Genomic DNA, 24,818 nt, shown 5'->3' on the forward strand with positions numbered 1-24,818 from the left:
ATACTTTCATTACTGACATCTCGTGTACTCACATAGTTGACTGCGAGTAATTTCTTTGGATATGAGTGGTTTCAAAAGCAGCTCTCAACCAATGGATGTTGACAAATCAGTGCAGTTCTCATGGCTACCTTTTTCAGAAAGATTTACAAAAGTAGCATAAAAATTCAAATACATAATCTGATTACAAAACATTCTGTTCTTCTCCTGTCACAACTTTTGAAATACTGTCTTGTTACATCTTAGGTTTCGAGAGCGCCACTGTCACAATACATCTTAGGTTTCGAGAGTGCCACTGTCACGGTACATCTTAGGTTTCGAGAGTGCCACTGTCACAATACATCTTAGGTTTCGAGAGTGCCACTGTCACGGTACATCTTAGGTTTCGAGAGTGCAACTGTCACAATACATCTTAGGTTTCGAGAGTGCCACTGTCACAATACATCTTAGGTTTCGAGAGTGCCACTGTCACAATACATCTTAGGTTTCGAGAGTGCCATGTCACATCTGAGGTTCTTTACCCCTAGTGTCAAGGTGAACACAGCTCAAGGAGCAGAACATGAAACTATATGGCACCGCCAGGCAAACAATCCAATCACCTCTGCACTGTAGAAATCACACTGACAACATGTAAGGGCTGATCACACAGGAACAACGTTTATTACTCCGTTGATTGGTCGGATTGTTCATAGACACACTTCTTTCACTCGTTCGTTCGCCCGTCGCTCGTACAAGGTCCAGGAATCCCTGGAGTATCACAGAGAAGCAATGTACACATAGCTCTGTAGCAATCAGTAATCATGTCTGGTCAATCTAAGGAAACACACAGCCGATTGAACAGCCTCATCCTAAACCCTCTGGTGATTGTTTAATTATCAACACTGGAGATTCTAAAGGCCTACTTATCAAACAAGCAGGGTAACACTAAAAGGCAAATAGGCTAATCCAGGCCTTCCACCTGAAGACTGTCAAACTATGAAGAATATTCTTTAAGATGACAAGATGAAGGTAAATGGCTCTACCCAATAAGGAATGAAACGTATATTCATAACATCCAAATAAAAACATTTAAGCTTATAATTGTACAGGAATTTGAAACCAAATATGAAACCATCAAAATGCAAAGGTTGAGGTGTCTATAGATATAAACATCTGCGAAAAAAGATCCTATATAAACATATTTGCTCAAACCAATATGAAATGCATCATAATTATAACAGTGAGTGAGTGAGTGAGTTGGGTTTAACGCCGTTTTTAACAGTATTCCAGTTATATCGCGGCGTGTCAGCTTTATGTCGGAGTAAAGCTCGAAGTGATGCAGGTCTTAGATGTTTACCACTTCGGTGATACCCACGAGCACGGGTATGGTGCTGACAAACCTAGAAACATAATCGGGGCGAACCGGGATTCAAACCCACAATCATAGGTTTCTGGCGTACCCTCATAATGATAACAGGTTTTCTTTGGTAATTAGAGATTATGAAGGTACAAAATAGTTAAAGCTGTTGGCACAAGATACAACTTTTTAAATTGCTACCCAGACTTCACAAGCTGCAAAGATCTCTAAATCACACTTTCTAGCCATGTCTGACAAAAGAAACCTGAAAATGAGAGTGAATCAGATCCTAAGCCTTAGCCAACAGGGCCATATATAGGTGTCAAGTAAGACCATAGTCCCTCAACCAGGTGACAGCAGTTTTATTCTTCTCTCCACCCATCCAAAAAACATGCAGTGAGGTGAGGTGAAATAGGGTTTAACGTCATGTTCAAAATTGTTGCACTTATGTATTAATATATATATAGTGTTTGTGTCTGTGTGTATATGAGCACTTGTGTGCGCACGCACTTGTACTAGTCCGGACTAATGCCGACTTCATAATGCTAGCCCACTGAGAAACCATGCTACAGTTAAACATAAATACCCCACTGAGACACAGTATACTGACTCCAAGCCGACCAGTCCTTGTTTAAGCCCCTTCATGCTAGCGCCAGACAGGGTAACAACAAGTACCATCTTTTAACATCTTTTGGTATGACATGGCCTGGGATCAAACCCCCGACCTTCTGCTCTCTGGGTGGAGGCCACACTGTAGTTGTCTCATGCCTGGGAATTCTTCACATAAGAGAATCTGTCTCTTTGTAATCTACTTCTCACCATGTCTTGCAGTTCGTCCTCAGATTGTCACTTGGTGCTAGGGATGTTATTATACACCTAAATATTTATGTACATGACACATGTAAAGCCTAATGCCATACTTGTTTAATTATGTAATATTATCATGATCGTATAAGAAATATTTTCTTTTCAAATCAGGGATAGAAATTTTCCCAAGTCAGTTCATTTAATGTCAACAGTCTTCTGAAAGCTAGTTGAATTTCAGGGTTTTAGGGATCATCACACTATCTGGGCCTAACACTATTTCAGTTCAGGCTATTTTTTTCTTGAAAACTTTGAAGTGTTATTTAGAAACCTTAAACAATTTTTTTTTCTTTCTATTTTTGAGAGAATTTGAAACAAATAGTTAAATTTATTTTAGCAACATTATGAAGTCAAAGACTGCTGCAGAGGAAAAATTACAAAGAATTATTCAATATACATATCAGATATGAGAATATAAAATCTGCACTCTTATTGTAATGTCACTAATATAATGCAAGTATGCTGAGTCCAATATAGCATGATGTTGATATTGTTACTTATCTGTCATATGTTCACAACACTCTTACACTAGTATTTGATTACCATGTCCAAACACTTGTTATGAATCAAATTGACATGTACATATAATATACTGTTTTGTGACCCGATCATGTAAGTTATAACAAACAATGTACAATAAATAATAACAATATTTCTCACAACATGATCAACAGAGTATGACTTTTTTGGATGACACCAGAGGGTTGGATAAGGCTCTAACTGATGAATAAAATGCTATAATTAAGTATTTCATACTGCAGGGAATAAAAACAAGGGTAACAAGCCATGATGGTCTTTCTCTGCTTGTCTGAGCAGAATTCTGGATTAAAAACAACAACAACTCTGTCAGTCAAAGACGCCATGCTACACCAGTCTGGGTAAGTTCTGAATCTTTGTTACAGCCATCTCCGTGTCCAAGATGATAGCAAGGATGGTGATGATCCCAAGTGCAGTTGCCATGACAATAAGACCCACTGTTACGGGGCCAGATCTTACCAAGGACAGTGCCACCACACATGAAAGCCCACTGTTAGCGTTACGATGGATGGAGAACTTACTTATAGACAGTTGCCATGACACCAAGGCCTACTGTTGAGGGTAGATCTGACCAGGGACAGTTGCTATGACACCAAGGCCCACTGTTGAGGGTAGATCTGACCAGGGACAGTTGCCATGGCACCAAGGCCCACTGTTATGAGGGTAGATCACACCTGGGACAGTTGCCAGGACACCAAGGCCCAGTGCTATGAGGGTAGATCTGACCAGGGACAGTTGCCATGGCACCAAGGCCCACTGTTATGAGAGTAGATCTGACCAGGGACAGTTGCCAGGACACCAAGGCCCAGTGCTGTGAGGGTAGATCTGACCAGGAACAGTTGCAATGACACCAAGGCCCACTGCTGTGAGGATACAGCATAGCAAGGATGGTTGCCACGACACCAAGGCCCACTGCCTAGGGTAGATCTTCCCAAAGACATATTCACCACAACACAGCAAGGTCAATGGTTACATGGGTAGATGATATTTCCAAGGACACAATTGCCATGAGACTTAGGCCCACTGTTACGAGGATTGATGAAGCTCCAAGTACAACTGCCACAACACTAAGGCCCACCGTTACAGGGGTTCATGATGCTTTGAAGGACACATTTTACATGACATTAAGGCCCTGGATCTAAGCTTGCAACTGAGGAGTAACATCATTGTTGAATAAAGATGGCTCCATGCGGTGTATTCTTGAAGGATTTGACTTGGCAGCCATTCTCAGCACTTCTTGTGAGTGTATCACAAAGTTTCACAAGTTCATTATCTTTAGACTTTGCAGGACTTCATCCTTCATGTATCTGAAAGCAGAAAAGACAGGAAATGATTAGACTATTATTTACATTATCAGTATTCACATCTTGTTCAAAATTCAAAATGATAAAATAACTACTGCTTGGGCATTCCTGGTCATTCTCTTCATAAGAGCCGACTGAGGAAGATCAGGTGGTTATACGACAGATTATGTGTCATCATTCCCGAAAAGTGTGGATAGTTCCTCATAGTTCCACTGTGCTGTGGAACACTAGTTGGCATTACCACATATTTACAAGCCAACCAGTTCTTGTTTTACTTGTACTCCCTTAATGCTGAGCGCCAGGCAGGGACACAACTAGTACCATCTTTTGGTATGACACAGTCGGGAATCGAACCCACGTCTTTCCGTTCTCCAGGCAGACGCTCTACCTCTAGACCATGGAGGTGGTCGACAGTTTAAGAAGGTATATACAATGTACAAAACCCATGGATATCTCTAACAGGTGTAATGGTAACATGTCTCATGATTCACTAAGCTCCTTTGATTAAATGTTGGAACAAGGCGCTATATAAATATTAACTTTATCTTTATCATTAACTTTCCTATTATCATCGGTGCATCGGTACCTGAGTACACACATCAAGTTACAGTGGTTCAGTGTTACAGTAACTAAATATTAATTAAACTATAACATTGAACCAGGAATTTCAGACACAGTTGGTACTTGGGGCCAGCATCAATATGTATAACTATGACAGACGATAGCCATTGCATTATGTCTGATAATAAGAGAAGGGTTTAAAAGTGTGTGTTGAATGATTTTTGTTTTAAAAACGTGCCGGGACCAGTAATTTGAAATACTGTCGGTCTGTACCAATGGCAGATATTTTGGGTCAAATTTAGGTGATCTCCCTTTCTGAGTGGTCTCCCTTCTATGAAATTATGTGAGGGAAGTCACCTCCACAGACAATACCTATTGAGAATTCCATGTCCTATATTTGTTTTTTGATATTTTGTACATTAATGTGGCCATGATGGGTTATAAAAAGCTGGATGACCTTGTTCCTATGTTGTAAGTTCGGGAAGAACAAGGAGCTTCTGAACACTTCTTATTATTTGCTAACTTCATTTTACTCATGTCTGATACGTTAATCCTCACATCAATTCGTTCTTATTTGCCCTAAAACAAAAAGTGTGTACTGCCTTGCTATACACAAGGAATTAAGGTATGTGATATAGGAAAACATTCCACAAATACTTTTTAATCCAATGGATACCTTATTGATTTTGCTGCACATTTTAGTCCGAGTGAGTGTGTGTATTGGATTAGTTGCATTTTCTAACCCTGTGTTCAATGAAGACATCAAATAGTCAATAAAGACAAATAGTTCATGTGCCCCATTTAGGAGATGAACATACTGTGTATTCAATGCAGAGCAAGGTTACCTGTAGAATTAACCACGCTAAACTGAATCTAGAACCGAACACGCAGCGTGAGGTTTCAAATGTTAAATTTAGCATGGTTAAATGGACAGGTAGCCTAGATCTACAGTAAAAAGACAGTATGTTTATCTCCATTCTACCATGACTAAATAAAACGCAACCTATTTGGTGTTAGGGAACACATTGAGTGTAGCGGCATGGGTTGAGAGTCCAGTGTTTTGAGTTGGTTGTCGATCAGAATTTACAGAATCATCGACAACAGCTTATGGCCCTGTATATGCTCGAGCAGTTTGATTACACTGTAAAACATCACTCAAACTTATGACAGGCGTTGAAAGCATGTAGCAAAGCAACTTCGTAAGAAAACTAAACAAGCCTTGCTAAGGTATCTTTCTGCACCACACGCCACTATTATGACATCATATCACTCATTGCAAAGCAAAAGATATGATGTTACAGTCGTATATAGAAAAGCGGCAAATAGCAAGCTCTGTAAGTCCTCAAAACTTGAAATACATTCTCTTTGTAGATTTTTATCGTGTTTTCTGCATGATTTGTACACTCATTGCATCCTTTGAATATTGTTAACACAACTTTGCATTTTGTAGTCTGTAATTGTACATAAAATAATTTAAATATGCCTACTGACAATGTCTGTTAAAGAAGTACCATTAGAAAAATATTAGTTTCTGCAGTGATGCAACCTTAAATCAGCCGTTTCAATCAGAGGGGTTTATTGTGATTTGATACCTGTGATTGACCAATCAGAATCAAATACTTCCCAAATTCATGGTAAAATGGAAGTTAATTTTACTGATCAATGCAAAGAAGGAAAGTTATACTAAGCTACAGGTACCTCTCAGAAATATGTTTTACCTTTTTCATAAATATTTTGTGAAAAATTTTATTATATAAAACCTGTGATAAATGTAAATGGGAAAACGCACAGAAAATGAACTATGAGCAGGCTTTATGCCAAGGAAGAGTCATGACATAAGCCTGTAGATTTAGAATTGAAAGAGTATTGTCCTCATGATCTGAGGTTGTTTGTTTTTTGTTGTTTAACCAGCTATATGACCGCGGTCTGTAAATAATCGAGTCTGGACTAGACAATCCAGTGACTGACATCATGAGCATGGATCCTTGCAATTGGGATGATCAATCTCAAAGAAGACGAAAGGAACAATCTTTTCTCAATTATTATTGTCTAGCTCATGGTGAAATGGCATTGAAAAGTTTGAATATAGACCAAGCATTTTCTTCAAACCAAACATGAAAACAAGTACATTTCTACCCCAGCTCACTATGCCCCATCATCAAGTCCATCCAAAGCTATCTACTGGTTCCTTTAAGCATAGTTTGTTTGTAATGACGCTAATTTTAGCCCCCCCCCCCCCCCCCCCCACAAAATGTAACCTTTTACAAAAAGTTGACTTCATGTAGAATTTCAATCAGACATAAAAATTGTAGATTCTAATCATGACCTGATACAGTTCTAATACCATTCACACATCACAACAACAACAAAAAAAACTATTTGGGTACTGTTGTGAGTGATTATTTGGGAGAAACATGTTCAAACACTTCTGTACAAAGTTCTGTCTTTTCAGTCATTTAGCCAGAAGGTGGTAAAGCTCTTAACTTATTTTTCACTGACTAATATCAGTAATTGTACATCCCAACTTCATATCTGGTCTTGACTTGCTTCACAGAGAGTTTCCAGAATTGTTGAGTACATTTAAATGCCAACATCGCAGTTTCAAGGGACTCCTTAACTGAGTACAAACCGTATTCGACGTAATAAGTGTGCCGCTCTAATAAGCGTCCATGGCGATATTTGCTAATATATTGGCTAGTGAACAATCCCAATTAGCACCCCAATTTACAATCTTTCAACTCTGTTTTTTTCTCACCAAAATTATATTCTAATGAGAGTGAGTGAGTGAGTATGGTTTTACTCCGCTTTTAGCAATATTCCAGCAATATCACGGCGGGGGACACCAGAAATGAGCTTCACACATTGTACCCATGTCGGGAATCGAACCCGGGTCTTCTGCGTGACGAGCGAACGCTTTAACCACTAGGCTACCCGACCGCCCCTATTCTTATAAGAGCTCCCTATTTCAAATTTTGAGAGCGCACATCGAATACGGTACAGGTATATTATCTGATCATTGCAACCATCAAAGAAGTAATACATTCAAGTTCACACCATGCAAGAAGTAATCTGCTGTGAAAAATACCCACAGGATGATAGTGATCTCATCTGCCACTATTTACTTGACCTACAAATAGATATTTGCCATTTTCTCAATATCAAGGCTCAGTCAATGAATGTCAAGAACTTTTGAAGAATTTAACCTTACAAATTAAAAAGTTAGCACTTCTCACTGAAAGCCTGTAAATTCAAGCACATTACACATACATGAGTACCATTCACACCATGAGTGAGTGAGTGAGTGAGTGTTGCTGCTAAGGTCTCTAAAACAAGTTGGTTTGTACAATGTTTGACCCAAAACATGCCAAAATATGTAAAAGAATATACAATTAATCATGTTAATGAAAGAAAAACACTGAGTTAAGTATTGGTAGCAGTGGCACATCTCATATTCCTAAAGGTCTGATGAACATACAAAACTACCAGTAAATTATAATTATATCACAACATTATTATCATCTAATCACAGTACTAACAAAGTATGGGAATGAAGCATCATATTGTTACCTTACTGTGACATCTGGTCTCTCACATACTTTTGCAAATCAATATTGAGGATGGTAGATCATGCACAGTGAGTTGGCGAAGGGGAAGACACGGAAAGGGAATCGAACCCAACTTAGTGTGACAAGCAAACACCTGAAACACTAGACTACCAACTTCCCCCATATCACAATAATGTGTGTACTTATATTGCACTACCCTCCATACACAAGGCCCATGCTCAAAGCACTAACACTATTACCCCGGTCAAAGGATCAGTGTGCACTCTACCTCCATTCTCAGCTCCCTGGGGAATATGCAGCCCAAGCTGCCTTGTCTGGAGCTAGAAGGTTAACAGACACAATACCATCTTATCCTGATGGGTACCCAATTTTACTGCTGTATGAACAGAGGACTATTTGAAAACAATGTCACTTGCCTTAGGAGACACAACATGTGCAACATGTGCTTCAGTGTGGGGCAGGACAAAAGCCCTAGAAACTATTATTGATAGTCTCAATACTATTTTGAAGTCTTCTTTGGTGTTTAAATCTTCAAAATACAGCAAAACTAACCTTCTAAGCCATCTATTCATTAATTTTGATAAATTGCACAGCACTAACAAGTGCAGAAGAAAAGGCAATAACTGCCCCGTATGAATTGCATCAATCATCTTAATGATGTATTTCAGCCTTGCAATGGATGTGAACGATGGCTTTCATTAACACAACTGAACAATGCCATGAAATGTCATGTACATGATGTAGCGGTTGAGTTATAACTTTATATATCTTAATAAGTTCACTATGTGAGCTTCACAAATGCTTTATGAAGTAGACAAGCTACTGCTCTAAGTTTGAATATTTCATCCGCTAAACATGCTAAGCATACATCATACACATAGAGCATAACTTGTTTAACATACCTCCATGATGAGATCTCATTGGATCACATGATCTTGATAAAATACAATGTATCCCCTCTAGGAGGGAAATACATTTCTGAGCAAGAGAATAAATCTTCCACGAAGAAGACAGGCAGCACAGAACAGAAGAGTGGGAGAATAAAACCATTATACCCCGCTTTGAAGCAAAAGGCCACTAACTTTTTCCAAGTCAATGAAAGTCTCGTGACATAGCACACATTAGCCTCAGCTCAACATCAGCTGTTTTCTATCAGTTTTGAATTTGTTTTAATTCTTTCACAATAGCAGATTAAAACATGTCAGTAAGATCAATTTGTTGTAGCAGTATTATTCTGAGAACATGTAATTTTATGTGACCATCGTCACGGTTTATACAGAGCTCCAGATATCTTTTTCAACAATTGAGTTTATTTGGGTTATTACATTCTCCACTGGGTAACCAATATTTTTTCACTCATCTATTCATCACTCTATTGGACTTTTCCCAAAATTTAAGAATTAAAAGTAAAATAAAATTGTGTTTTTGATGTATATAACGGATCTAACTATAGGACTGACCCAGAAAGTAAATTAGCTCGTAATTGTGTTTCCGAAATAAGCTCCGTTGTACGCATGCTGAAAAAGCTTCATTGAGTATTTACACATGGTGTTTTTATACATTTGAGTTTTTCATTTAATGCATGCTTTATCTGTACACAAGTTAATTGAAAGTAATTGGGTTTTGCACCTATTTTAGGGGTATTTTTACGCAGCTTATCTGGAGCTCTGTTAAACCACTCACCTCCGGCTTGTGGTATGAAACCTTACACATGATGCATTCCCCTCATGATACTGCTACAACTTATATAGCCTTCATTGTTTAGATGCATGTTATCTACTCAATCATTAGAAATTGCCACCAATGCAACTGACATGTTCGTGTTTTTCCCAATAATGATAGGGGTGGGGAGCCAGATGTTGCATACAGCAGCCCTTGAAAATCTGGTTTATACACATGATACAAATGTATGTCAGTTAGGTTAGGAACTGATAAAGATTGTAGGCGTTAACCACTTCGATGAAACCCATGAGCACAGGTAGGGTACAAATAGTGAGCAGGGTTTAAGGCGGCTATTACTTTCAACAATATTCCAACAATACCACAGCAGAGGATGCCAGAATCGGGAATCAAAGTGACCACATAAACGACTGGGGTACCCTACCGCCCCCAGTCAAAATAAGCCTAAAAACCAAAATTAGTATCTGTGATCATGATTGAACCAATAATCCCAGGAATCTGGCACACCTAAGAGGTGCAACTCTACAGAGTAAACTGGTGCCAAAGTTTACGGATCGTCACCTGTGCCCAGTCACCAGGTGTGAATCGAATGGAAAGCTTAATGGCTTAGCTTAATAATTTGAAATGACAAAGACAGTTTTGTCCGTCAGCAGTAAAGAATGGCTAATTGGAAATGTCTGCATAGACCATTAATAAAATATTACAAAAAATGTCTTTCCTAAAAGCTTGACATTGTACCTGGCTTGTGCTCCATCGAACATGTAAAGTACTTCCCAGGGGGTTTTCAACAGCACAGGGTTTGAACAGCACCTTAAGGAGTTCAGCAAATGCATTCTTTTATATTCAAAAGAGACTGCCAAGAAGGAACGTCGCTTTATTTATTCAAATGTAATTCTGTGTCTTTATTATTTTTTATCATGTTTATTCAACTTAAGCCCAGCAGAAGAGACTGCAGAACAAAAAATAGTGAGAGTGCTTCAGTTCAATGTTGTTTTTCCACGAGATGTGAACTGTTAACAGGTTACTGCAACCTAGTTGTTCTTAAGGTAGCTAAACGTGATGAAGAAGCTTAACGTGATGAAGAAGCACCGTTAACAACCTTCCCCAAAATCTATTTGATAATTATAATGATTTTTAAAAAGAGTCTTAAATAATATCATTATCATGATTATTACACTTAAGTCTTGATTAATTTGATAATTATAATGATTATAAAAAATGTCTCACCAATCAAATTCAGTCACAGAAAAAACTGCAGAAATTGTACACAAAATTTTACTTACAATTTATTAGTAATAGCAATTTTTTCTCGACATTTTTAAGAATGGGAAATGCGTAATATATGCAAGAAAATAAAATATTGTTCACAAATATACAGCAGTCATCTGTAACCCTTGCTACCTGTCACATGATATATGGTTGCATACGAAACATCAGCTATTTGTACCAAATGAGGTGAGGTGAAATGGGGTTTAACGTCGCGTTCAAGATTATTGCACTTATATAGCCACGTGCATGCACGTGTATGTATGTGTGTGGCTGCTTGTACTAGGCCGGACTGATGCCGATTTATAGTGCTAGCTCACTGAGATACCATGATGCAGTTTAACATGAATACCCCACTCACAGACAGTATACTGACTTCGAGCCGACCAGTCCTTGTTTTAGCCCCATAATGCCGAGCGCCAGACAGCGTAACAACAAGTACCATCTTTTAACGTCTTTTGGTATGACGCGGTTGGGGATCGAACCCCGGACCTTCCGCTCTCCGGTCGGACGCTATACCATTAGACCACGGAGGCGGTCTGTACCAAATGAAACCACATGAATACTATCAATGGAGTTGTACCAATCAGTATCGTGCTGATTATCACTGATTACCATCAGAATTATGAAGTCACTGATATGGTGGGCAATTTTCAAGGACATGTAAACAGAGTTGCCAACCCTATTTGAAGCTTTGTTGTAATAAGTAGGATAAAAAAACGAGTAATTTCAAGTGACGAAGAGTAATGTTGACAGTTCCATATACTATTTCCGAATAAATATTGACGTACATGCAATTAGTTCCATCCTACCCCAAGGATTGATCGATAAAATGACTTGTGTGTTTCAAAATAAAAATGAAAACAACCAATCAGAGACCTTGCATCTCATGGAGTCATGGATATTTTAAAATTGGGAGTTGAAAGAATGATTTTCATTGTTTGTCATAGCTGGCTGTTGAATGCTTCACATCACTGTTGCATTACCAATTTGTTTTCTGTGATATTTCATGCATGAAAATAATTTCACATGAGCAAAAGGTCCCAAACATTGATATGAATCATTCATCATGACTGATGTCAAATGTCTGGTCATCTTGTGAACCAACATTACTGAGGTGCTCCCTACCACTAACACCAGAGTTCAATATCATCAACAGGTAACATACAGAGTATAATCTCTATACATTTTGATGATACAAATTTGTAAGGAATTCCAAATCAATCAAAACTGATCTGCCTCAAGTTCTCCTTGTTTCTGCTTGTTTTGGTTCGGTTTGGTTTGTTGTTTAATGCCACACTCAGCAATATTCCAGCCATATGATGGCGGTCTGTAAATAATCGAGTCTAGAGCAGACAATCCAGTGATTAACATCATGAGCATCAATCCATGCAATTGGGATCGATGACATGCAACAACCAAGTCAGCGAATCTGACCACCCAATCCCGTTAGTCGCCTCATAAGACAAGCATAGTCACCATTTACCATGTTTACTGCAAGCTTGGGTTGCTAAAGACCCAGATGTTCACAGGCCGTTTCTGCTTGTGATGTCATCTTGTACAGTGTTGTATCACCCTATTTATAATGTCGATACTGTACAAATGTATGGAAATAGAAAGAAAATCATAATTTCAATGGCACAGAAAACTTTACATTTAATAAGATTACCATGGTGAAGATTGACAATAAGCATGAAGATAATACAGAAATATTCCATTTTAAACATCAATTTCAATGGAACAGAGAAGTCCGTAGCCGGCATTAAATTCAAGGTCTATATAGGTCATTTTTATCTGTACACATACCCCCCATACAGAAAAGAATTCAGTGACTGACATCATGAGCATCGATCTATGCAATTTGAATATGATCATATGCATCGGCCAAATGAGGGAGCCTGAGCAATCGACCCTGTTTGTCACCTTACGACAAGCATGGCTTGCTGAAGACCAATTCTAACCCTGATCTTTACTGAGTGACTTAGTATGGTATCACAGCAGCGGACACCAGAAATGGGCTTCACACATTTTACCCATGTTGGGATTCGAACCCGGGTCTTCAGCGTGATGAGCGAACACTTTAACCACTAGGCTACCCGACTGCCCCCGGATCTTCACGGTGGTGAACATGAAACATTATCTCGAACATGTCTATGCACCAGTTCACAATAATAATTTGGGTTTGCAGTTGAGATAAGGACTAGAAGGACCAACTTCCCCCTTTTTTGTATCACTTTCAGATTCCCTGATTAACATATAATATAAATCCATGTCCTCTCCCTTGGAAGCCTACCCTGACTGAATCTTTGAAGTATTTAATGGGATTAAAAAAAGAAGAGAAATTTGAAAAGGGCTAATGTTTGAGATGCAAGTTTTCACTTTGTCATTTTTGCTAGGCCTAGACAGACGTAAGTGAAACATGTGGTCTATACCCCACACATTCAATAAATCCATCATGTGACACTAATTAACTGTTTTTCAGAAAGACAATGTGATTTTTCAAGTGCTGAAGTTATGACTGTGTACATCCAATTAGTTCCCTGTTTGTACCCACAAAGATTGATCGACAAAATGACTTCAGTGTGTTTTAACAACAACCAATCAGAGACTTCGAATCAATGAGTACCGGTAATGGATATTTCAACATGATGTGAATTGAAATCGTAGCTCTCTCATGGTGGTCAGCATAGTCTAGTATGTTTCATGCCACCGACGCATTAACAATTTGCTCTCCATATTTCATGCATGTAAATAAATTGTGAAAAAAATTGTTATTTGAGGGAGGACAACCATATTAGTGTACTTTTAGGCTTAACATTGTAACTATTATGCCAAAATCATAATGGCTGGCACCTACTTGTAACTCGGGTAAGATAAAAATGATGGGGAAGTATATGATAGCTGACTGTCAGTGTACGTGGCACTTGGCTGTCAGTTGAATAATCCTTTGAGTAAGCATTGCAACTGAAAAGAATCTTGTTTTGAAATTACAACCATACTTTGTAGCCTGTAAATAATTGAATCCTGGCCTGGTGCCAACATATAAATGCATGAGCAATGACACACTGCGTCTACTCCATCAGGGCATGATGACATCCCCTCAACCAGGTCACACAGCGACAGTCGGCTCCATCATGTACAACAAGCATGGGGACCTATCCATGAGACATGACCCACTGAGTTCACTCCATCAGGGTATGATGACATCCCCTCAACCAGGTCACACAGCGACAGTCGGCTCCATCATGTACAACAAGCATGGGGACCTATCCATGAGACATGACCCACTGAGTTCACTCCATCAGGGCATGATGCCATCCCCTCAACCAGGTCACACAGCAACAGTCAGCTCCAACATGTACAACAAGCATGGGGACCTGTCCATGAGACATGATACACTGCGTCCACTCCATCAGAGCATGATGACATCCCCTCAGCCAGGTCACACAGCGACAGTCGGCTCCATCATGTACAACAAGCATGGGGACCTGTCCATGAGACATGATACACTGCGTCCACTCAATCAGAGCATGATGCCATCCCCTCAGCCAGGTCACAGATTAATAGTTGGCTCCAACATGTACAACAAGCATGGGGACCTATCCATGAGACATGATCCACTGAGTTCACGCAATCAGGGCATGATGACGTCCTCTTAGCCAGGTCACACAGCGACAGTCGGCTCCAACATGTACAAACATGGGGACCTATCCATGAGACATGATCCACTGAGTTCACGCAATCAGGGCATGATGACGTCCTCTTAGCCAGGTCACACAGCGACAGTCGGCTCCAACATGTACAAGCATGGGGACCTATCCATGAGACATGACCCACTGAGTTCACTCAATCAGGGCATGATGACGTCCCCTTAGCCAGGTCACACAGCGACAGTCGGCTCCAACATGTACAAGCATGGGGACCTATCCATGAGACATGACCCACTGAGTTCACTCAATCAGGGCATGATGACATCCCCTTAGCCAGGTCACACAGCAACAGTCGGCTCTAACATGTACAACAAGCATGGGGACCTGTACATGAGCAATGTGGGCAATGTGGTTGAAGCATTGGCTCGTCACACCTTAGACCCTGGTTTGATTCCCCACATGGGTACAATGTGTGAAGCCCATTTTCCGGTGTCCTCCTCCATGATATTGCTGAAATATTGCTAAAAGCGGCGTAAAATCATACTTGTTCTCTCACTCCATGAGCAATGCCCAAAAGAGTTCACTCCATCAGGGTATGATGACATCCCCTCAACCAGGTCACACAGCGACAGTCGGCTCCATCATGTACAACAAGCATGGGGACCTATCCATGAGACATGACCCACTGAGTTCACTCCATCAGGGCATGATGCCATCCCCTCAACCAGGTCACACAGCAACAGTCAGCTCCAACATGTACAACAAGCATGGGGACCTGTCCATGAGACATGATACACTGCGTCCACTCCATCAGAGCATGATGACATCCCCTCAGCCAGGTCACACAGCGACAGTCGGCTCCATCATGTACAACAAGCATGGGGACCTGTCCATGAGACATGATACACTGCGTCCACTCAATCAGAGCATGATGCCATCCCCTCAGCCAGGTCACAGATTCATAGTTGGCTCCAACATGTACAACAAGCATGGGGACCTATCCATGAGACATGATCCACTGAGTTCACGCAATCAGAGCATGATGCCATCCCCTCAGCCAGGTCACAGATTCATAGTTGGCTCCAACATGTACAACAAGCATGGGGACCTATCCATGAGACATGATCCACTGAGTTCACGCAATCAGGGCATGATGACGTCCTCTTAGCCAGGTCACACAGCGACAGTCGGCTCCAACATGTACAACAAGCATGGGGACCTATCCATGAGACATGACCAACTGAGTTCACTCAATCAGGGCATGATGACGTCCCCTTAGCCAGGTCACACAGCGACAGTCGGCTCCAACATGTACAACAAGCATGGGGACCTATCCATGAGACATGACCCACTGCGTCCACTCAATCAGGGCATGATGACATCCTCTTAGCCAGGTCACACAGCGACAGTCAGCTCCATCATGTACAACAAGCATGGGGACCTATCCATGAGACATGACCCACTGCGTCCACTCAATCAGGGCATGATGACGTCCCCTTAGCCAGTAGGTCAAACTTACAAGGATTAATAGCAATAAACACTGACTGTAAAGTTCATAAGCATAATGACTGTCCTTTTGCAAGGACACTATAGATTGGTCAGGCTGATGAAGGAAACAGAAGGATTCTCTAACATTTGTCTGGAGAGACACGTTCTAAACTAGCAGCAAGAATAAATCAATCTGCAAACAAAAAATAAAATCACAAGTTTTTGAAGACCCTAGGGGACTTCAGGATCCATTGAACACTGCTGATTGATCCCTTACTACCAGTCGCAGACGTATGATTGATTTAGAAACCAAGAAAACGCCTTATCTTGCAGCTACGCAGGATGCCATTATGGCATCCACTGTCTACTTTAGTTGGGTAGAGTTCAAGAATGAGCACATAAACATTCTTAAAGAAACGTTATTTTCACCATCTAGAATGTTCAGCGGTGCCTCATTTATTAATCCTGGTAAATGGTAGACATACCAGGAAATCTGACAACCTAAATTAAAAAGTATGAAAACAGAAAATGTCTCTTGCCAGCAGCACCTTACTTGTCATCCAGATCAATTGGAAAATGTTTGTGAATATGATTAGTGAAGGAAACAACCATTAATAATTGTCGCAATTCATGATTTGTACCCTATCCTCCACTTGCAATTAAAATGATTTCAAACTGACCACACAAAGGAAAATTGTGTATGTTAATCATCTTTAATAGTCTAAATCTGGTTAAGTTTTCTGGGATAATGAATTGTCTTAAGGAATAGTTAACTTAAGAGCGATCACTGGTCCTAGTGCAAGAAATATCCATCTGTCTTACACCAAGTACGCTAAACATGGTATGTATATTTATCTGGAGATTGAGGCGAGATGAGGAATGAAGACTTCACACTATGATGATACACTTACAACTTTCCCTGGTCGAGCCCACGTGTACACAAGTCCTTCCTGACACGCTGTCACTATGCACTCTTCTCGAAACACCAGAGACGTTAAACGTTCATGCGCCACTTTCTTACAAATTAGAGGTTCCAGAATGGGAACTTCCTCTAATCGAGGACAGGACGCTGTCCCCAAAAGTTTTAACGACTCGTCTATAGGCCTCACATGGTTAGACTTAAGTAGATTGACTTTCTCAGTGTTCCGACTCGCTAGACTAAAGTTCCTTTTGTGTTCCTTCTTTTCCTGACTCTCCTTCCGATCTGCTACTGAGAGGGTTGCAAATTTACTGCTGGCATTCATGACAGCATTTTGTATATGGTGAGCATTGCCGTCCATAGCCGACACATCATTTGCAATGGAGTTGGGCTTTTGAGAGTTTGGTAGACTGTTGCAGCGGGGAAGAGAAGAGGCAGCATTTGCCGATGCCACAACGCTAGTCCAAGACCGTCCATACGGCTGCCTGACAATGTCCTCGGTCAAGTCCCACAAACACAGCATAGTATCCTGACCTACAGAACCGAATCTGTAGGATGTGAATGTCACATTTTTACCTTCCGTGGAATTACTTTTTGAACTGACATGGGAGCCATTAGACTGAGGTAAATCAAGAGTTGAATCTTTTGACCCGGTATGATTGGCTTTTGAATGGGGACAGTCTTCTTCCTCTTCCATGTAATCACAGTCTTCTTCATCACACACAATTGACGTGAACGTGTCAAAGGCCACGACATTCACCCATGACCTATGACCTTGACCTCGGCATACAACCCTTTTCTCTTGAAAAGACCACACCGTCACTAGGTCATCCTCTCCCCCAGTGACGAGATACCTCCCGTCCGGTGACCAACACACACACAGAAGTCCACCAAAGAAACTCTTCATTGTGCCATGAAGTTCCATAGAGTTATAGTTGAACACGCGGAGGTAGCCATCTTGACTAACAATTGCAATATACCGTGAACACGGAGAAAATGCAAACTCATTAATTGCCCCTTGCCCCACTATCCACCGATACATGGGGTTGCGAGTAGTCTTTGTTTTACATGTGTACACAGAGAAGCCTTCGCCCTGCTTAAAGAGCTGGTAGTGTGGAGGTGTAGGCCCACACGGCAAGTCCTCATTATACACATACATCTGACCACTGCCGTGAGATACCAGGAACTGGTTGGGTGACCCCGGGATCCACTTGATACAAGTCACCTTGGTCTTGTCAATTAACCTCTGAAACAATAATAGTAGTGTTTAGCTAAAGAAATCCTTAAAAGCTTCCAGTTCATGCCAAAATATTCCTTATTGTACAAGAGATAGTTTCTGGGATTTAGGTAGGTATTCTCTGAAGTCGATGTTCAGCCAAAGCCTTCAGCAAATGCTGGTAAAAATTCCCAGTTAGAATCATAGATTGCCAATTTGAGATTTTCATAAATCGAAATATAGTCTGACATAATTGTTTTGACAACTCTTTAATCTTTTAATAAAACAAAATCCCAATTTTCCTTGCTAATTCCCTGGGCATAACTTAACAGGATGAACCATGTTCTAGTGATTCTCGCATAAATTGTAAACATGATTATAGCACAAAAGTAAACACTTCTAAAGCAAAGTTCACACACAGCTGTGATTTTGCATAAGCACTAAACATTTGAACATTGTTCAATGTAGTATCTCTTTCATGACACTGGAAGATGCACCACTGAATATTAACAATAACATACAGCAGGGACTTATCCAGGATTCCAAACCAAGTGCCCTTGGTACGCAATTTGGTGAAATAAAAACTGTTATTTTGCTCAGATTGAACAGTGAATTACAAGTCACTTCTACAAACCATAATGAGAGCTCCAGATAAACTGCGTATCTGCGTAAAATATGCATCAGAAATGCAGAAATACGCAGTAAAATAAAATCCAAACGTATCAACTACGCAACGAACATTACAGATACGCTACAAAAATAAAACTTATGCGTATCATCAAAATATTGTGAAGTAACCCTGCGTATTGATTAGCAAATCAGAAACTTATTTTGAAATTATAAACCGGCATTCCGTCAACCTTGCCAAACTCCACGATGACAGTAACATCATGATCATTTGCCATCACACTTTCTTGTGGAAGTATCGTGGTATTTTTGAGTCCTAAAAAGCTCTCGAACCCACACGACACCAGTTTGCAGGGACTAGATGAATAGTGTTTTTAAATATTTAACTTAAATACCCACATGTGTAAAAACTAGTGGGTAACAGAGATTTGAATACCCAGATAGAATAACTGATACCCAATAATTTTAAAATGCATGGGTAAAATACCCACAACACCAAAAGCTTATCTGGAGCTCTGCATAACATAAGTCATTAATAGATAACATGAATTGGGAAATTTGTAATTCCAATTTGGGACTTTTTACCGACATTTGATAAAGACTCAGGGCTGAATATCACCATCTGAGCAGGTCTAGGTGAAACCCTGTATAGGTAACCGTATTGCAATACGGAACTTCTGATAACATGGGTGTCCATATTAATCACTGGCTAAGATGTAAACATAGCTGTTAACCAGGTTAACAATGGTTAACTACTCATCATCTCAACAGCCAAAATTGATGACTATAACCACAAGACTTCTTTCAGTCCAGTGAGCTTAGTTAACAATGGTTAATGAAAGTCAACATGTCAAAACTAAAATCTAGTGAAATGAGATTTCTGTTGACAAAAATGTTTTTTTGTCACAGATTGCAAAAATATACAAACCTCTTCATTATACAATTTACTGAGCTCCTTTTTGATTGGATCAATTAGTTGGACTTGCCCGGCTGTGAAGCCAACTAATAGATACACACTCTCAGTAGTGACAAAATGTTGATTGAAATCATGGCAGGTGGGCAGGGTCCCCTTGTAGATCCTTTTGTCCAGAGGTTTTGTAAGGTCAGCAGCCTGTAATACATAATTTTATTCATATTGCAGTCTTAATCATGTTTATGTCAGAATAGGTTGCAACAATGTTCAAAATCTAGCCAGGTTCTGGGGTCCTTAAAGTCTTCTTCCATAGAGTTTGAATCTTGGGATCCCTATATCTTAAAAATTCAACACTTGGGTTATGGGAGTGACCCCTTGACTTTCATGCTTCATTTTGAACACTGCAATACATGCTTGCTCAGTGTTCTAAATTAGTCACTCTCATAACCCCAATGATAAATTGCAATACTTAGGGAGGCCTAGATTCGAATACTACAGGGCAGGCTTCATGGACACTAGGACCCCTTCATTTCGAATACTGCTTATGACTACAGTACTAGTTAATGTGTATACGATCACACATTTCTTTATTTATCGTTTCATGAGCCAACTGGCTGCCACCCCTAATGAAAAGCAGCTGGTCAAGAAAACAATTAAACATACAAATACATATCTTTATAATGTCTCCAGATATATAAAAACCCTCTTATATAGTAAAACATGTTACATATAAATTCCATGTCTACATCACCATGATCACTATCAGTGATTAAGAGGCCACTATCAGTTTTATCTCTACGACAGAATGACTTTTATATGAATGACATAGCTATTCATTTTTTATTTCAACCGACATTGTGTGGAAAAGCTGGATTGAATCTGTGAAGTATAAAATGTAAAAAGCGTGGCCTTACAAGGAAAAGGGTCCAAGCAGGAACTACTCTGACTGAGAAGGAATATGAAATACCCAATGCCGCAGTCAGATTGTATTGAACTAACCAGCTAAAAAATTCAGCCATGCCATAACCACTATGATGTCAACGAGAACTTCAACTGCACAATTTTTACACAAATCCTAAAAACATTTTCATAACCAGTCAGTGATATGCAAAAGGGCTGGGACGGGTAACTCGGGTACTCGGGTTGGATGGGTACTGAGTAGGACCTGGGTACCCACAGAACTACCTGGACCCGTGGTTAGTCTCGTGATTATCTTGTTTGATGGCAAAAAAATATTTAGAACTCTATGGTTACACTATAAGCATGATAAGTGACAAATTTCTTTCTGACTATACACACATTCCTTCTGACTTTATATGTTTGCACAATGATATAACTTCAGTCAACTTCAGTGTATGCATGACCAGATCGGATTATACGTGTATCTAAATTTATTTTGACAAGAGTACAGTCAAACGTTTCCCCAAACAGACATTTTGTACCTCTCTTGGGACCTACAGCAGGTACCCGGGGAGGGTCGGGTAATAGGGGGTTGGGTACAGAGGTAGTAAATTTGGACTTGTACCAGCCCTAATATGCAAGCACAGAAAATAAAACAAGTTCTGATTTTAATGCTTAATTATTGTTTTCTATTGTATGTAGTACACACATTTATGGATTGTGTTCTGTTAATTCAAAGTATGGGTGCATCAACATCAGGGGTGTAACTAAATGTTTGGCACATCGAGATACTCATTGTATCATCAGGTCATGTACCGATACAAAACAATACACATAAATGTATGGGCAACATGTAAAAATTATGAAATTATGAAATTAATTGTAATGTGCTATCTTCTGCCAGTACAAGGGGTCTTGTCTTCTTCAAACATTAACTCAAATGTATCAAATATGTCTTGGTTGGACTACCAGCCACTAGCTTTAGCATTAAAGTCCAGTGGTCCTGATCGTAACCAAAATAGTAAAGATTTAAGGAGTCCCTAGACATTCATAGTAAGTGTGTGTGGTTTTATGCCGCTTTTAGCAATATTCCAGTATATCACAGTGGGGACACCAGGGCCCTCCTGCACAAAGTGAACTTACTGCTACGACTATTGTAAGCCTATGTTTAAGTAAGGGAGTTACGATCATCTTAGCACTAAGATAGCTATATGCAAGTGGGCCCTGAAATGGGCTTCAAATGTTGTACCATTGTGGGGAATTGAACCCTTGCCTTCAGCATGACAAACAAATGCATTAACCACTAGACTACCCCACTGCTCCTTAGACATTCCTATATATATTGACAGCAAAACCTCCATGACCCCAGATCCCCATTATTTTTCAACACTTGGCTATGTCTCATGCCCTTTTCCAAGCATGGCAAGTGTTTAGTTGTCATGTATGGTAGCATGTATCATATAGCAATCTTACTATTGAGACATATATCACAACCTGTATCAGTATCATGTTTATAGCCCTATCAACAAATTATATAAAAGTATAGGTAAGAGAGACAACAGAAATATTTCATTGAGAGAATTTGAAAATTTACATTACAAGTGAACATATGATCATAAATTAAACCTCAAAACACCTCATCACAGAGTTCTTTATCTAAGAACATTAAGAAACTGTGTTTCACATGTTCTCGTTATTGAATTTAATTAAGTCTATTAGCATGGTTAGTATTAGTGGACAATTGTATCTTTCTACAACTATATTCTACCTTGCTTCAGTTACATTGTGAACATAATGAAGACTTTACTTAAACTAAACCCAGATTATAAACTTTCGTTGAAGACATAAGAGGTGGTACATATAAACTACACACTCACAAGAAAGTAACAGTCACTGATGTGGAAATAAAAAAAAATTTAAACTGACTGAAGTTAGTACTTAGTACTAAGTAATTTTCACATGATGTAGAAGATTGTACCAAAGTGTAGTTATCACATTTCTAATAGGCATTACCATGGTTATCCATGCATATCAGCTGTACATACCCAGGGAAAACATTACATTTGCCTAATACTCCAACACCCATGAAGATCCGGGGTAGAATAGGTCTTCAGCAACCCATGCTTGCCGTAAAAGGCGACTATGCTTGTTGTAAGAGGCGACTAACGGGATTGGGTGCTCAGGCTCGCTGACTTGGTTGCTGCATGTCATCGGTCCCAATTGCGTGGATCAATGCTCATGATGTCAATCACTGGATTGTCTGTTCCAGACTCAATTATTTACAGACCGCCATCATACAGCTGGAATATTGCTGAGTGCAGCATTAAACAACAAACCAACCAACCGTACTTTACAAATGATTCAATCAAAATATTCATCCACACATAATGATGCATTATTGTTTTATATCACGAAGTAAGGATTGCATAAACTCAGTTGGTCACTTCAGCCACCAGTGAAACTACTCAAGAACAGTACACTAAGGTAATAAAATATCTTCATTATCATAACTTACTGAAAATTAAGCAAAAGATAAAATCGAGTGAGTAGATTTTGGCTTTTGAAAACTATAATTATGATCATTGTTTCCATTTTCATAAGTAAATGTATTAAAACTGATATCAGACAACTTTGTTAAAAAATAGTGTTCGGACTGCAATATCACAAGTTTATGACGGACTACATCTGAGACAATTTGCAGTCCTAGCAAGTTTGATAAATGTCATTAATACATCTGCAAAACCAAATTCTGTTCTGATGTTGATCAATCTAGTAATAAATCATTTCCCAAATCAGATCAACACAATGTCTCACACCCAATGCACAAATTACAGCGACTAGACATATACTGGGCTCAAGGTGTTGAGCATTTCACACTTAATATAAGCAAGATGGGACAATAGGACACATTTTTACTAGGCTAGTTAACCTGTTCTAAACAAATCCTAGTTTATATTGTCAATTTTGCAAACAATATTGAGAAAAGCCCAATACAAAACTAGTAGGCCTATGATCATCATAATAGTTTTTAAAATTAAATAATCTAGAGTGATGAAAGGCCTTTTGAAAGGAATCAAAATCACTGAATATGCTTCTGATATAACAGCAGGTAGATCTAATGCTTCGTATATATATAACTGCACCAAATGTCACTTCCTGTTCCGGTTGCAAATATTCACCGTTTCGCAATGAACTGTATTGATAAGATTATACGCAGAGTTAAATTCGTCATATAAAATGCCATATGTAATGTATAAAAGTGGTTCAATGTTAATAATAATATTGCACGAGATGTTAGCTCCTCACAAAAGATGGAGGAAGCAGAAATTTGGATGATTAGTCGTTGGGTGTGACGAACAGAAGCATGAAATATCACGTCATTCCCTTCGACACGATCCCACTGAAGCTCATAAGTTTGGTTTGCCAAGCGAGAGAATGGTCAATAATAACTATTAGGCTGTTCAGATATGTTGTCAGCCTCTGCATACGTCATTGATAGGACTCACCTTTCTAACACCCTTGTAAACATAAACGTATAACTCCCTCCCAACATTAAAACAGATCCGATCGGGGGAGCCCGACCCGTCGTTGACATTCACAAATGACACTTTAACTGGTGTGTTAGTCTGTCCATTATATGCCACACGTGAAGGTTTCGAATATTCTGACAATGGCATTAATTTGTACGTGCCCTCTCTGGTGGCAAAGTGGGTTTTTAACTCATCTCTGCCACCTCCCTCACTCTGTGCCGCCATGTTGGGACAAACTCCTGACACTACTTGCAGGTGCCCGGATATGCCAGTCAGAGCGCATGCTCATATAATAGCTTCCTTATTGTTCAAAACAAATACACGTGGTTTTCAATGACTCTGTGACGTTGTGACAGCAACACGTTGACGCATTGCAATAGATGATTACAGAGAATTATCCCCAATAGACTCATGAACAATATGTTTAGTCTTTTTCTATCAAATCTGTACGGAAAATATGACAA

General features: G+C 39.5%; 1 protein-coding gene across 1 annotated transcript; it reads right to left on the reverse strand.

Moving 5' to 3' along the window:
- Window positions 1-236: 236 nt before the first annotated feature.
- LOC124137018 (WD repeat-containing protein 20-like) lies at window positions 237-24,591 on the reverse strand. The gene is made up of 4 exons (XM_046503095.2): window positions 24,331-24,591; window positions 19,940-20,122; window positions 17,161-18,414; window positions 237-4,041 (listed from the first exon to the last, which is right to left on the reverse strand). Exons 1-4 carry the CDS (start codon window positions 24,577-24,579, stop codon window positions 4,027-4,029), a joined length of 1,701 nt encoding a protein of 566 aa, XP_046359051.1. The 5' UTR covers window positions 24,580-24,591; the 3' UTR covers window positions 237-4,026.
- Between the last annotated feature and the right edge of the window lie 227 nt (window positions 24,592-24,818).

The sequence above is a fragment of the Haliotis rufescens genome, unplaced genomic scaffold (assembly GCF_023055435.1).
Source record: "Haliotis rufescens isolate VD_foot unplaced genomic scaffold, xgHalRufe1.0.p SCAF_3, whole genome shotgun sequence".
Taxonomy (NCBI): domain Eukaryota; kingdom Metazoa; phylum Mollusca; class Gastropoda; order Lepetellida; family Haliotidae; genus Haliotis; species Haliotis rufescens.

Coding starts and splice junctions, on each gene's coding strand:
- LOC124137018 (XM_046503095.2), bottom strand. CDS start 24,579: ATGGCGGCACAGAGTGAGGGAGGTGGCAGAGATGAGTTAAAAACCCAC. Junction 20,123..24,330: donor TTTACAAGGGTGTTAGAAAG/GTGAGTCCTATC, acceptor TATGTATTACAG/GCTGCTGACCTTACAAAACC. Junction 18,415..19,939: donor GTAAATTGTATAATGAAGAG/GTTTGTATATTT, acceptor TTATTGTTTCAG/AGGTTAATTGACAAGACCAA.